Below are 12,911 nucleotides of genomic sequence, written 5' to 3'. Positions count from 1 at the left end.
GTGAAAGTATATTTTGTAACAGTTTAAATTAAATACGATGTGATCGAACTAAAACTACTTTTTGGACATGTTTTCAATGATGATGCATGCGTTTGTAATTTTCTTACAACCAGTTTACGTAATAAATGTGGATGTTAGATTGTGCCTAGTTCGAGGCCCCGGTGGACGTAGGAGATTTAGCCTCTTGGTGTGAGTTTTCGACTATAACTACAAGTATAACTGTCAATTTTATTATAAAAAATGTCTCCCACTAAGACAGTTGAGTACAGTTGAGTACAGTTGAATATTGGCTTTAATGTGACGTTTACTTGTATACTTTCCGGTTTAAATCATCGCTTCTCACTTTTACCGACAACCAACAAAGCTTGTGAATGCAGCACGGGGGCGAGGACGTAACATTTATGTTCGGAAATAGTATATTGTGATGCCTTCAGGGCCCTTGCAGAGTGAGCTTTCAAATACGTTCAGTATAAGTGATTATTACAAATCCAAATAGCAGTTTCCTCGTGAAAAGTGGAAGCTTTTAAAACAGCCGGGTACAGTAAAATACGACTTTCAGATGAAGCCACAACAATGCCAGTGAACGCACCATCAGAATCAGAATCATCTTTATTTGCCAAGTATGTCCAAAACACGCAAGGAATTTGTCTCCGGCAGTTGGAGCCGCTCTAGTACAACAGACAGTCAATTTACAGAACACTTTGGGGACATCAAGACATTGACAAAAAACAATTGTGCAAAAAGATGCAGAGTCCTCGAGCACTTAGAGCAGTTCGAACGGCTAATATTGCAATAGTCCGGTGCAATGACCATTGTGCAAAGGGCGGTGAGACTTCAAGGAGTGTATGCGGTTTAAAGTGACGAGTAGTGCGATCATCTGGGACAATGTCGGTTGTGCAAATGTTACAGCTACTCCTCAATCGGTGTGCAAATGGAGCAGATGCTACTCTGGCAGGAGTGGCCAGTATATGCAAATAGTGCAGCATGGCGAGACAACATGTAGGTGTGCTCAGCACGCGGTTCGGAACAGTTTAGAAAAACGCGCTAGTACTATTTTTTTTTTGTTTTCTACCAGCACATCTTGCTCAGGTTAGTTTGCGTGGGGTCCGTGTTCGAGTCAAAGGCTGCAAATGGACGTGTTTTCGGCGATAAACGATGCCGAGGAATAACGTCAACCTGAACATCGTTAGCCTAATAGCATCATTACCCATTTCATTTGGAACGTACTTCCACAATATCAATAAAAAGGTAACAATTGTGTCTATGTACATTTTCAGGCAGTCCAGGTCATGGCAATACGCAAAGGTTCATTAACGTTTCTCAATATCTAAAGTTACTATAATAGTAAAAATGTTGAGCATTTACAAGATTAAACTGTTTAAAAAAATGGGAGCATAAAATGTATTTGTGTATTCCTACTTTTGACTGATTCTTTGTATTTGAGTATTGTCACGTCGTGAAGCATTTTAAATTTGATAATTCGCGATTTCTGGCGCCCCCTAACGCTGGAATTCGGCATTACAACCAAGCCTTCGTCGCTTTGATATGACGTCGTCGAAATGCTTGTCCGGGCTCATCCGCCTCCTCCCAACCGCGCACGACCTTTGCGACCCCCAGCCCCGCGTCTCTTCAAGAGTGCACCTCAAACATTTTGACACTTTCCATCTTTACTAATAATCCTTCATCCGAACTAGGAGCAGGCTTTTTCTTCGTGGTAGGATCCACTTCGGATGTTTTTGGGGGTTCTCGTCCGACATGTGGCTTCAATTGCGTTCTCCTTTCTCTGGCTCGGTCGACCTGCTCGCTGTCCATAATTGGGCCTGCCTTTTAGTAGGTTAAAAAAAAATGTATGTCCGCTACGCCACCAAGTGATCCGGCATGGGAATGTATAGGATAGTCACTAAATATTAAAAAAGAAAAAAAAGAAAAATGTAGCAAGATGTGTCAGAAGATGGTAGGCTTAATCAGCATTCTTGTAGTGGCTTGGGTGGAAATCACTCTTTTTTTTTTTTTCTTAAACAAAAAAATAGTTGATTATAGCTTTAATCTAGTTTATTGCTCAGTTCTCATTTTACAAGCTACTGCTATTCAATATATTGTTAGTCTGACTTTGTTGGTTTTAATAAGACTTTTGCGTTATTCTAGATGGAGAAGCAGCTCTCGGAGGCGGAGGCGCACTGTCAAGAAGATAACCAAGACTCCACTGAGCCTGAAGCCCGAGCAGGCTGGAACAGTAAAATCGAGTACTTTTTGGCTCAAGTGGGATTCAGCGTTGGGCTTGGCAACGTCTGGAGGTTTCCGTATTTGTGCCATCAAAATGGAGGAGGTGAGTGTGTGTGTGTCTATATATATATATATATATATATATATATATATATTTTTTTTTTTTTTATTTTTTTTTTAATGACACTTTTATGTTGATAAGTACTTGGACTCACTGCTTGTTATTCCCTGTATCCCTTCAGGATCTTTTTTGTTGCTCTATGTGCTGATGATGCTGGTTGTGGGTATTCCCTTGTTCTTCCTGGAGCTGGCTGCCGGTCAGGCCATCCGGCAGGGAAGCATCGGCGTGTGGAAGTCCATCTCCCCACGGCTTGTAGGGATTGGCTACTCCAGCTGTGTGGTAAATGAAGTTAAAATGTTCTCGGTATCGGGATCTAGTTTGTCAATAAAGGTTGGGCAACACAACAACAAAGGTTGGGAAACACAACAACCTCCAAAATCATACGGTTACCTATTCTTATTCATAATTTGTGATCATTGTATTCCCTCAGGTCTGCTTCTTTGTGGCTCTCTACTACAACGTAATCCTCGCATGGAGCCTTTTCTACCTCGGCAACTCCTTTCAGTCCCCTTTACCTTGGACAAGGTGTCCAGAGGAGGCGAACGTGACACGTACGTGCAGTTCTCGCGTCGGGTCCTTGCAGACAAAAACATCATCGCGACAATGGTTTCTTTACAGTTTACAAATGTCAGGCCAACTCCACGACGTCCTACTTTTGGTACCGCAAAGCGTTGGATATCAGCGACTCCATCAACGACACGGGCTCGTTCAACCCGTACGTCGTCGGCTGTCTGCTGGCCGCCTGGGTCGTCGTGTGCCTGGGAATGTTCAAGGGGATCAAGAGCTCCGTCAAGGTGCCGCAACTCTCCAACTCTCAACTTTGAATTCTTCACAAAAGCAAACCACTTTCCATTTTCAACGAAACAGGCTCACTCACGTGTAGCTAACGTCGCTATTTTCACGCGTTGTCTCTAAAAAGCACCTGCACTTTCAATCTTGAGGCGATATAATGTTGCACGGCTCCCGCAGACTGAGGGAAGAGGATTCTAACAACATTTCTCAGAGCGTGCAAAAGCGTTAATAGATTTGTTCTCAAGCTAATTTGAATACTTTACGTTGGTTAATAATACGTTAAAAATAACGGACCAATAAGATCCATTTGTGAAAATTATACCCTGTTTTGGACAAACGGGTGTAACCCGGGCTTATAAACACAAGCAAATGTGAATAAATATTGATTGCATCTTATTTTGAAATGAGATTTCCCAGCCCAAGGAATCGAACACCGTGACGACACGTTGTCGGTATTGACCCGGCTGGTCAAACTGCTGAAAAAATGAAAGCACATTTGACAGACACTGTAAAGGACGAAAAGGGCCGTTTTTTTTTTTATAAAGACAATTTTTTTTTCATTTAAATAGTTTCTGTTAAGCGCGCAATTTTGTTTATTGTTACGATGTGTATATTTGGATCCGCTTAGTAAATCCCATTTCTATACTAAGAATTGTATACATTTTCTTCTGTTGCCATACACATCTCGGCGCCCACGAGTCTTCTGATTATGCCCGACATGTTTTATAAATTGGCATTAACAGTAAAGGGAACTTAGCATATCGGCCAATTGAGTTGCAGAAAACTAAAAGGTACTCCCGTACGGCGTGTGGACAAGGTTTCCGCCAAACGGCGACAGTATAATGTTTAGCAGCACATCTGTGTCACAGTTCTGAGGTTTGGGCTTATCTGAGAAATATGCTCCTTCTTTCAAACTTCTTAGGTGATGTATTTCTCCTCCATCTTTCCCTACGTGGTGCTGTTCTGCTTCCTTGTACGAGGTCTTCTCCTTGACGGGGCCTTGGAAGGAATCACCTACATGTTCTACCCCAAGGTACTGGCGGATTTGACACGAGTTCTATCGAAGGGGGCGGCACTTCTTTTCGCACAGTCGACCCGATTGGCTCACGGTGGTGTTTCTCCGCATGCACAGATGGAGCTCTGGGCCAATATGCAGGTGTGGCGCCAGGCGGCCACCCAGGTCTTCTTCGCTCTGGGCTTGGGCTTCGGATCCATTATCGCTTATTCCTCCTACAACCCCAAGAGCAACAACTGCCACCGCGATGCCTACACCGTGTCGTTCATCAATTTCTTCACATCAGTGCTTGCCACCCTGGTGGTGTTCGCCGTGCTCGGCTTCCGTGCCAATAAGATTGTCTTGGAGTGTGTGGTGAGGTATGGAAATCCTCGAAATATCGCTTCAATTAAACACACAACGGTGTCCTAAAATCCGGAACATAAACTACAAAGCTTTAAAGGGCATTGGTGTAGTATTCACTGTGCTTCCGCATTCTGAAATGGAATCAATTCCCTTTCCCTTTAAAATGCTGCACACACCACCCTGTCATGACAAAATGAGGGGGGAAAAAAAAAATCAAATTGTTGGGATACGAAAAAAAACAAAAAAAAGATCTCAATAAATCATGTCAAAACCTTTTCCACCATTTGTGTGACCTATTACCTGTACAAATCAAAACCCCCCCCAGATTTTTTTTCAATTGATCAGCTATATTAAAACACACGCAAATTTTGTGTCCGGTAGATAAAGCCGCTAGTACTACAGCAAACATGCGACGAGAACAAAATATTCATTTCGGATGTAAACACGAAAGGACAGCGAGTCATTACGCAATATAAAGTGTCCAGCAGTGTACTGATGCATTTTTAAAAAAAGAATCTTGGGACGAACAAAACATAATTAACCCGGTTGCATCAATATGCACACCCTCAAACTAATACTTTGCCTTATATTAGAGCATTCAATCTTTTTGGGGTGGAAGTCTTATCAGTGTGGCAAGCATCATGCGGTCTAATTAGCATCTTATTATGCCGCACCTTTGAGGTTAATGGATTCTCTCGGCAAAGTAGAAGTGCACCCCGACACAGATTTAGAGATTTGTGAGCAATATTTGAGAGATATAGGCCTTTTGTGGACACAGAAAACGTCTTAGATCCTTGAGTTGAGCTCACGAGACAATCTGCCTCTTTGTTTTTTGTTTTTTTTGGTCTTTCCTTAGGAACCTGAAGCTGCTGTTGGCGCAGGCCCAAAGCGGTGATGCGGACCAAAGCATGTTGCCAAGCTTCAACCACTCGGACCCCGGCTCTTTCGGCCTGGAGGCGTACAGGAGCTGGTTCGAAGAACACAGAAGCCGCATCCCAGACAACATATCTGAGTGCGACCTGGAAAAGGAGATGCAGAAGGTGCAGTTTTCCAACTGGAACTTCATGATTGATTTGTCTCGCGTGCACAACACCTTGCAGCGCGGTTGTGTGTTTGTGTTCAGGGTGTGCAGGGGACGGGCCTCGTTTTCATCGTCTTCACCGAGGCCATGTCTTTGTTGCCCGGTAGTCCCTTTTGGTCTGCGCTCTTCTTCCTCATGCTGCTCAACTTGGGCCTCAGCACCATGTTCGGCACCATGGAAGGCATCCTGGCCCCGCTCACGGACCGCTTCAAGACTCTGGCAAACAACAAGACCAAATTCACAGGTTCACTGTCACGCCAGCGCTTTCACCTCGCCTTTGCGCATTCGTGGCCGGCGGGAGAAAGTATTTGCGTGTATCCGAACATTTCTTCTTTTTTGACTTAAAACAGTTTTGAGCTGCCTCATCGGCTTCCTGATTGGCCTGCTGTTCACCCAACGCTGCGGGAACTACTTCGTCATGATGTTCGACGATTACTCAGCCACTTTGCCTCTCATCATCGTGGTGGTGTTTGAGAATTTCAGCGTGTCTTGGCTGTATGGCGCCGACAGGTGAGGACTGTTTATCCCCCTATTTTCGACACGTTTTTTTTCCATTAAGCTCGGTACGTGCTCGGACTGGGTCGTATTTTGGGGTTTCTTGTTTTTTTTTTTTTTTTTTTTTTTTTTTACAAATGCGCAAAGCCGCAACGTCTGTGTGAACTTGGTTTTATTGCCAATCCCAGTTCAAGTTTACTGTCAAAAGTAAATGTAAAACAAAGATAATTATTATTTTAAACAACCAGATAGCGTAGCTTTTCAGTCCGCTATCCTAATACTAATGCTAAGTAACATTATGCTGCGGTGGTTGAACGCTTTAAGCGAAGGATTGAACACAAACGGTGCAACAACACATGCAGACGGCCAATATAATATTCATATTCTTTATCCTCTGCGTAGAATACCAGTATTACTGCTGTTGTGATGAGCAAGGAGAGGAGTTAAATGTCTCAAATGAACAGTATAGCTGTCTTATACGGCCCCCAGGTAGCCCAGGCGGGCACACCAGATGGTGCAGAACGATGGCCATTTATTTAAAGCAGTGACAAAAACTTCTTTTAATTCTATTTATGTCATTACTGTACAGTACGTCTCTACGGAAAGTACAATATTATTGATTGCGATTTTTCCTCATTAAAATACACAATTTGTGCGTTTTTTGGGGGGAGGGGGGAGTAAATAGATTCACAGCATTTCCATTCATTTTATTGATTTGCGATACAAGTGTTTTGAGTTAGGAGCGTGGTCACGGAACAAATTGTTATTACTACTTGTGAGTGACTTGTTTATGCTAGCTAATACTATTCGTGAGCCTCATGTGAAGGTGGTGGGTTTGTTTGTTTTTGGATTTGGTTTGTGAAAGGTTTCTGGACGACATCGAGGGGATGCTGGGTTGGCGTCCGTCTGCGGTCTACAAGTACCTGTGGAAGTACATTTGCCAGCCGGCCATGTTGGCGCTGCTCGGAGCTACGAGCATTCGCATGTTCATCAATGCGCCAACTTACATGGAGTGGCATCAAGAGACGGTACGAAGCATTACACTGCGACATCGCAGGCCAACCGCGACCTGGTGTGATTTGGTCGACTTTGCAACCAACACTTCCCACTGACTTCATTTAGTTAATTGAGCCACCATTAACTGTCAGTGTAAGTTAACTAGTCTAATGTTATCACACAATAAACCGCTCATGGTCTATTGAGGTGCTCCAAAGCTTTTTCTCTACTCAACTGGCGTATCTCATTGATTTTGCAGGTTTCTGAGCGGGCGGTGCCATACCCGGGCTGGGCTCTGGCCGTCTTAGCCTCGCTCATCATATTTGCCATGTTGCCCGTCCCGCTGGGCTTCGTCTACACTCTTGTGCAGGACAGGAACAGGGCTCGCTCCGGCGGGATAGCGGCGGACGAGTACAGAATTGTCAGCACCAAGAATGAAACCCCCATGACCGATGTGTCGAACGCCAACCAATGGAGCGGGGACGCGGCTTCAGCCTAAATCGGGATGTTCGGTACAAAATGACCTATCCAAAGTTAATATTTGCACTTTGAGCGTGTCAATTTGTTTTTCAAGCATGTGGCCTTTGAGCAACACAATTTCATTTGGGGATGTTTCATGGGGTCATTGCCATAATCAGCAGCCATGTGACGTACTGCGTTCTCGATACGGAAGATTCAGGCCGCTGTATTCATTCCCATTACCCACAGTTACAAAGATAAGCTTACTTTGTGTTGCCACTGGCAACACCGTATTCATTGACCAACATTAGTGATTCACGGTCCTTTGTCGAGGTTGCTTACAAGTGTGATTGATGTTTTTCCTCCGTCTTGCCAACCCGAAACTCTTCTCTATGTGAATAGTTAATGTAAGACAAATGAAATCATGAGCCTCTCGGTCATTTGTGAGTTTTTATAAATACGACCCCAATTCCAATGACGTTGGGACGTTGTGTTAAACATAAATAAAAAACAGAATACAATGATTTAATTGAATACACTACAAAGACAAGGTATTTAACGTTCAAACTGATACACTTTATTGTTTTTCGCAAATAATCATTAACTTAGAATTTTATGGCTGCAACACGTTCCAAAAAAGTTGGGACAGGGTCATGTTTACCACTGTGTTACGTCACCTTTTCTTTTAACAACATTCAATAAACATTTGGGAGCTGAGGCCACTAATTGTTGACGCTTTGTAGGTGGAATTCTTTCCCATTCTTGCTTTATGTACACCATCAGCTGTTCAACAGTCCGGGGTCTCTGTTGTCGTGTTTTACGCTTCATAATGCTGCCACACATTTTCAATGGGACACAGGTCTGGACTGCAGGCAGGCCAGTCTAGTAGCCGCACTCTTTTACTACAAAGCCACGCTGTTGTAACACGTGCAGAATGCGGTTTGGCATTGTCTTGCTGAAATAAGCAGGGGCGTCCATGAAAAAGATGTTGCTTGGATGGCAGCATATGTTTCTCCAAAACCTGTATGTATCTTTCAGCATTAATGGTGCCTTCACAGATTTGTAGGTTACGCATGCCATCGGCACTAACCAAGGTCCATACCATCACAGATGCTGGCTTTTGAACTTTGCGTCCATAACAGTCCGGATGGTTCTTTTCCTCTTTGGCCCGAAGGACACGACGTCCACAGTTTCCAAAAACAATTTGAAATGCAGACTCCTCGGACCACAGAACACTTTTCTACTTTGCGTCAGCCCATCTTCGATGAGCTCGGGCCCAGAGAAGCCGGCGGCGTTTCTGGGTGTTGTTGATAAATGGCTTTTGCTTTGCATAGTAGAGTTTCAAGTTGCACTTACGGATGGAGCGCCGAACTGTATTTACTGACATTGGTTTTCTGAAGTGTTCCTGAGCCCATGCGGCGATATCCTTTACAGATTGATGTCAGTTTTTGATTCAGTGTCGCCTGAGGGATCGAAGGTCACGGGGATTCAATGTCGGTTTCCGGCCTTGCCGCAAACATGCGGTGATTTCTCCAGATTCTCTGAACCTTTTGATGATGATATGGACCGTAGATGATGAAATCCCTAAATTCCTTGCAATTGTACGTGGAGGAACATTGTCCTGAAACTGTTCGACTATTTTCTCACGCACTTGTTCACCAAGAGGTGAACCTCGCCCCATCTTTGCTTGTGCATGACTAAGCATTTCAGGGAATCTCCTTTTCTACCCAATCCGAGCACCCACCTGTTCCCAATGAGCCTGTTCACCTGTGGGATGTTCCCAACAGGTGTTTGATGAACAGTCCTCAACTTCCTCAGTCTTTTTTTGCCACCTGTCGCATCTTTTTGGGAACGTGTTGCAGCCATAAAATTCTAAATGAATGATTATTTGATTAAAAACAATCAAGTGTATCAGTTTGACCATTAAATATCTTGTCTTTGTAGTGTATTCAATTCAATATAGGTTGAACATGATTTGCAAATCATTGTGTTCTGTTTTTATTTGTTTAACACAACGTCCCAACTTCATTGGAATTGGGGTTGTAGAAATGTATTATGTGGGCCATTTTTAGCAACCCGTCCTTTCAAAGCTTTCAGAGATTATTATTATTATGGTCAAGGAAGAAGCCTATTTATTTTTGAATGGTGTTTGTAAAAATCGGTTTCACTCCACAGGTCATATTTTCAGTTTTCAACATGAAGACATTGACCAGACTCTAATTCCAATTCATGTTGGACTATTCGGATTTTTATATATATATATATATATATATATATATATATATATTAATAGGTTTATTAGAGCTAAGGTGTTGTTTCATGTACATGTTTACTGCTTAAGATGAATGTACAGATGTCAAGTGGCCTTAATTTTGTTTATAAAAAAAAACAAAAAAAAACACTTGTGGCATGTAAAGTTTTTAACATTTGAACAAATGGAATTTGCCTTTATGTAATGTTTTTTATGAAAACCTTTTCTCATTAAAGCAGTTCTTTGAACACATTTTGCTCCCTTTTTTTTTTTCACCTTATGGTTAACAGTGGCAGTTCTTCAGGGGGAGCAGCGGGGGGCCAGTGACCCCCTAACACAGTATTTACATTGTAATTTATATGTATAATTGCAATATTTGTAAGTTCTTGAGCATTTGGTGTTCTTCCAAGGCTGTGCCATTTTGACGTTAAGCATGAAACTTTTTTTTTTGTTTTTTTGCATTTGAAAGTGACGCAATATGTGCTTTGAACATGTTAGTTCTTAGTTCTTCGTGTCTGTGTTTGCGTGCTTGTTGCGTGGAAGACTACTCGCACGTGTCCCCCCCCCCCGTGGAAACTCGGTGTCTCGGGAGCTCCGTCGTCTTGGCTGCGCGTTCTCTGGTGAAGTCAAGACAGGACAAACGACACGGACTCCTGCTTCCACCTCAGGTAGGCACAATTCACATGATCCCTTTTAAATGTTCAAAATGAGTCTTCGTACGAGGGAGAATTTTCACTTGTCAAAAGCTGACTAGGATGCGGGGTACATTTTCAACATTTAGTCGATATTCCTGATATCCAGCTAAAGATCCGTTTACTAGTACGCTCTTTGTCCTTAATAATAAGACAATTCAGCACACAAGAACAACAACTAGTACTAGTATTGGTAAAAACATTACTAGTAAGACGTGCAAAAATATGCTAGTATGACAGTAGTCTACTAGTACGCTGAATTGCCTTATTAGTGAGGGTACAGAGTACTACTAGTATGTGGACCTTATTTATTCGATATCCACCTTAAAGTTATAGTTGTACTAGTAAGACATAAGGGCCACAAATAGTGGAAAATCGTGAGATTTCTTCGACTAGCCCGCCCTAGTAGTTCTACCGCTTTCCTAAAGTGTCTTTCTAGGGAGTACTAGAACATACTAGTTCACGGATCTGAAGCTGGATATCAAGGCTATCAAATAAATGCTTGAAACGGCTCACGTTCCTCTTCCATTTGTCAGCGTGCTTTCGTCGACCTTCATGGCAGACCTCCTTTCGCCGCTCGTCCTGCTGCTGCTGCTGCTTCCCGTCAGCTGCAGCGGGCGCACCCTCGACACCCACCGGGACCCGGCGGCGCAGCCTCCGCCGGCGCGCATCCCGACTCCGCGGAGGAGCCGGGAGACGAGCCATCTCAATGCAAAACCCGCACGTGAGTCCGTAATGAGCACAAGGTGGCAAACGTATTTTGACAAAGTCGAGAGTAACAAGTGGCATATGGATCTCTTTACCTCGGCGACTGTCCATGTAGACCAAGACAACGCCAAGGTCGGCATCTTTATCGCGGCGGCAGCTGGCACGTGCGTCCTCATGGCGGTCGTGTACTGCATCTACTACAAGTTCTACAACAAACAAGCATACATGCACACCCAGCTTCACGAGGACCCAGGTAGAGGGCAGAAGTTCACATTCCTACTCTGGAATTATCCTCTTTCACTTAATTGGTCCAAAAACTATTTCGTTACGACAAATAATGTTTTTGTGTACGTGTATTTGAACTCAAAGGGTGGAGCAACACAGACGGAAATAACGGTACTCACAGGCATATATTCTTTATCCTCTGCGAAGAACTAATATTACTGCGGCTTATTGAGCAGTTTTGAGCGTCTGCACGACCCAAATGTGGTCTCAAGGCACCGCTGTATTTATAAAGTGAAGTTTGGACATGAAAACGACGCCCCAAAAATGGTGCCAAAGCACTACTTTTCTAACACACTCAACCTCATGCTAGACGGGAGCACGCACACACCGGTCACCATCTGGAGTGCCTCTGAGTCACCCCAAATAAAGTTCAGCTGTTCTAGTCAGTACTAATGTGACTGGTGAATTCTGAACACAGCCGCAGTTTTAAGAGGGTGTACACACACCAGTTTTGAAATTATATATCTTGGTTTTATGTCATAAAAGCCTGGCATTTGAACAGGGGTGTGTAGACTTTTTATATCCACTAGGGGTATATAAGTGCCATAAATGTCTTGCAAAGTCAATGTCATTTCATCAGAGAAAAGTGTCACTTCCTAAAAAAAAAAAAAAAAAGAAACCTCATCTCATCTTCTAGATCATCTGGATCCAACGGGCTTTCCCCCGGCGTTCTTCCGAGCCTCCAGCGAGGCGGATGCGCGTCGAGCCGGCTACGGTTCCCTTTCGGAGTCGCCCTCCGTCATCTCTGTCCCCCCTTACCTGTCCCCCCCCCCTTCCGCCGTGCCCTTTCCTCCCCTCTTCGCCTCCTCGTCGTCCTCGCCTTGCTCCTCACGCTCGCTGAGAACCATCTCGGCCGAAGACCTGCAGCGGAGTTGTTTCTGAACGGCAAGTATGCAAAGTTTGGCCCGTGGAATTCCTTCTTTAATCCAGCCAGGAGTCGTACACTTTAATATTTATCGCATTAACGTAGCATTTCCCCCAGAAAACGAGTGAAATTAATTTCTTCATGTGATGTGTTTTATTCCTTTATCTCACCATCAATCTATCTTGTTGCTATATTGACAACAGTTCTTGAATATAACGGTACATGTGACTCCTTTCGCCATCGCATACTTGATTTACTTTAATCGATGCAATGTGTGCTGTCAACATGAACTGTAGCATTTTTGTGTGATACTGCGCCGTATGCATTTGTCGTCTAAATAAACAAGATTCCAGATGCTCATTCCCTCATTTCAATGGTCAACAATTCCAGCCAATACAACAATTTCATATAATTTACACGAGAATTTTTTTTTTTTTTCCCACACACACAACATTTCAATTTGTACATGCAGTGGTACCTAAATAAAAGTTTGCAAAGAAACAGTTCTTTAAGATGAAATGCATGTATTGTCCGAAAAAGTTAAATACAACTGAACTCTACTTATTGGGCAATCATTCTTTCG

The 12,911-nt window shown here is 43.4% G+C and overlaps 1 protein-coding gene across 1 annotated transcript; it reads left to right on the top strand.

The window, feature by feature from the left end:
- The first annotated feature begins 1,014 nt into the window (after window positions 1–1,014).
- LOC133418205 (sodium-dependent neutral amino acid transporter B(0)AT2-like) lies at window positions 1,015–10,021 on the top strand. The gene is made up of 12 exons (XM_061706662.1): window positions 1,015–1,248; window positions 2,146–2,326; window positions 2,466–2,623; window positions 2,775–2,895; window positions 2,963–3,138; window positions 4,059–4,169; window positions 4,269–4,510; window positions 5,353–5,536; window positions 5,620–5,821; window positions 5,928–6,087; window positions 6,938–7,100; window positions 7,328–10,021. Exons 1-12 carry the CDS (start codon window positions 1,156–1,158, stop codon window positions 7,565–7,567), a joined length of 2,031 nt encoding a protein of 676 aa, XP_061562646.1. The 5' UTR covers window positions 1,015–1,155; the 3' UTR covers window positions 7,568–10,021.
- The last annotated feature ends 2,890 nt before the right edge of the window (window positions 10,022–12,911 follow it).

The sequence above is a fragment of the Phycodurus eques genome, chromosome 19, assembly GCF_024500275.1.
Source record: "Phycodurus eques isolate BA_2022a chromosome 19, UOR_Pequ_1.1, whole genome shotgun sequence".
NCBI classification, from domain to species: Eukaryota; Metazoa; Chordata; class Actinopteri; order Syngnathiformes; family Syngnathidae; genus Phycodurus; species Phycodurus eques.
The sequence above is the reverse complement of the archived record's forward strand: the minus strand, read 5'-3'. Positions and strand labels throughout refer to the sequence as shown.

What these genes read in the sequence shown, in the direction of transcription:
- LOC133418205 (XM_061706662.1), top strand. Translation starts at nt 1,156, where the DNA reads ATGCCGAGGAATAACGTCAACCTGAACATCGTTAGCCTAATAGCATCA. An exon ending in AGAGGAGGCGAACGTGACAC is followed by an intron (nt 2,896 to 2,962) that starts GTACGTGCAGTT and finishes GTTTCTTTACAG; the next exon opens with TTTACAAATGTCAGGCCAAC. An exon ending in CCTACATGTTCTACCCCAAG is followed by an intron (nt 4,170 to 4,268) that starts GTACTGGCGGAT and finishes CCGCATGCACAG; the next exon opens with ATGGAGCTCTGGGCCAATAT.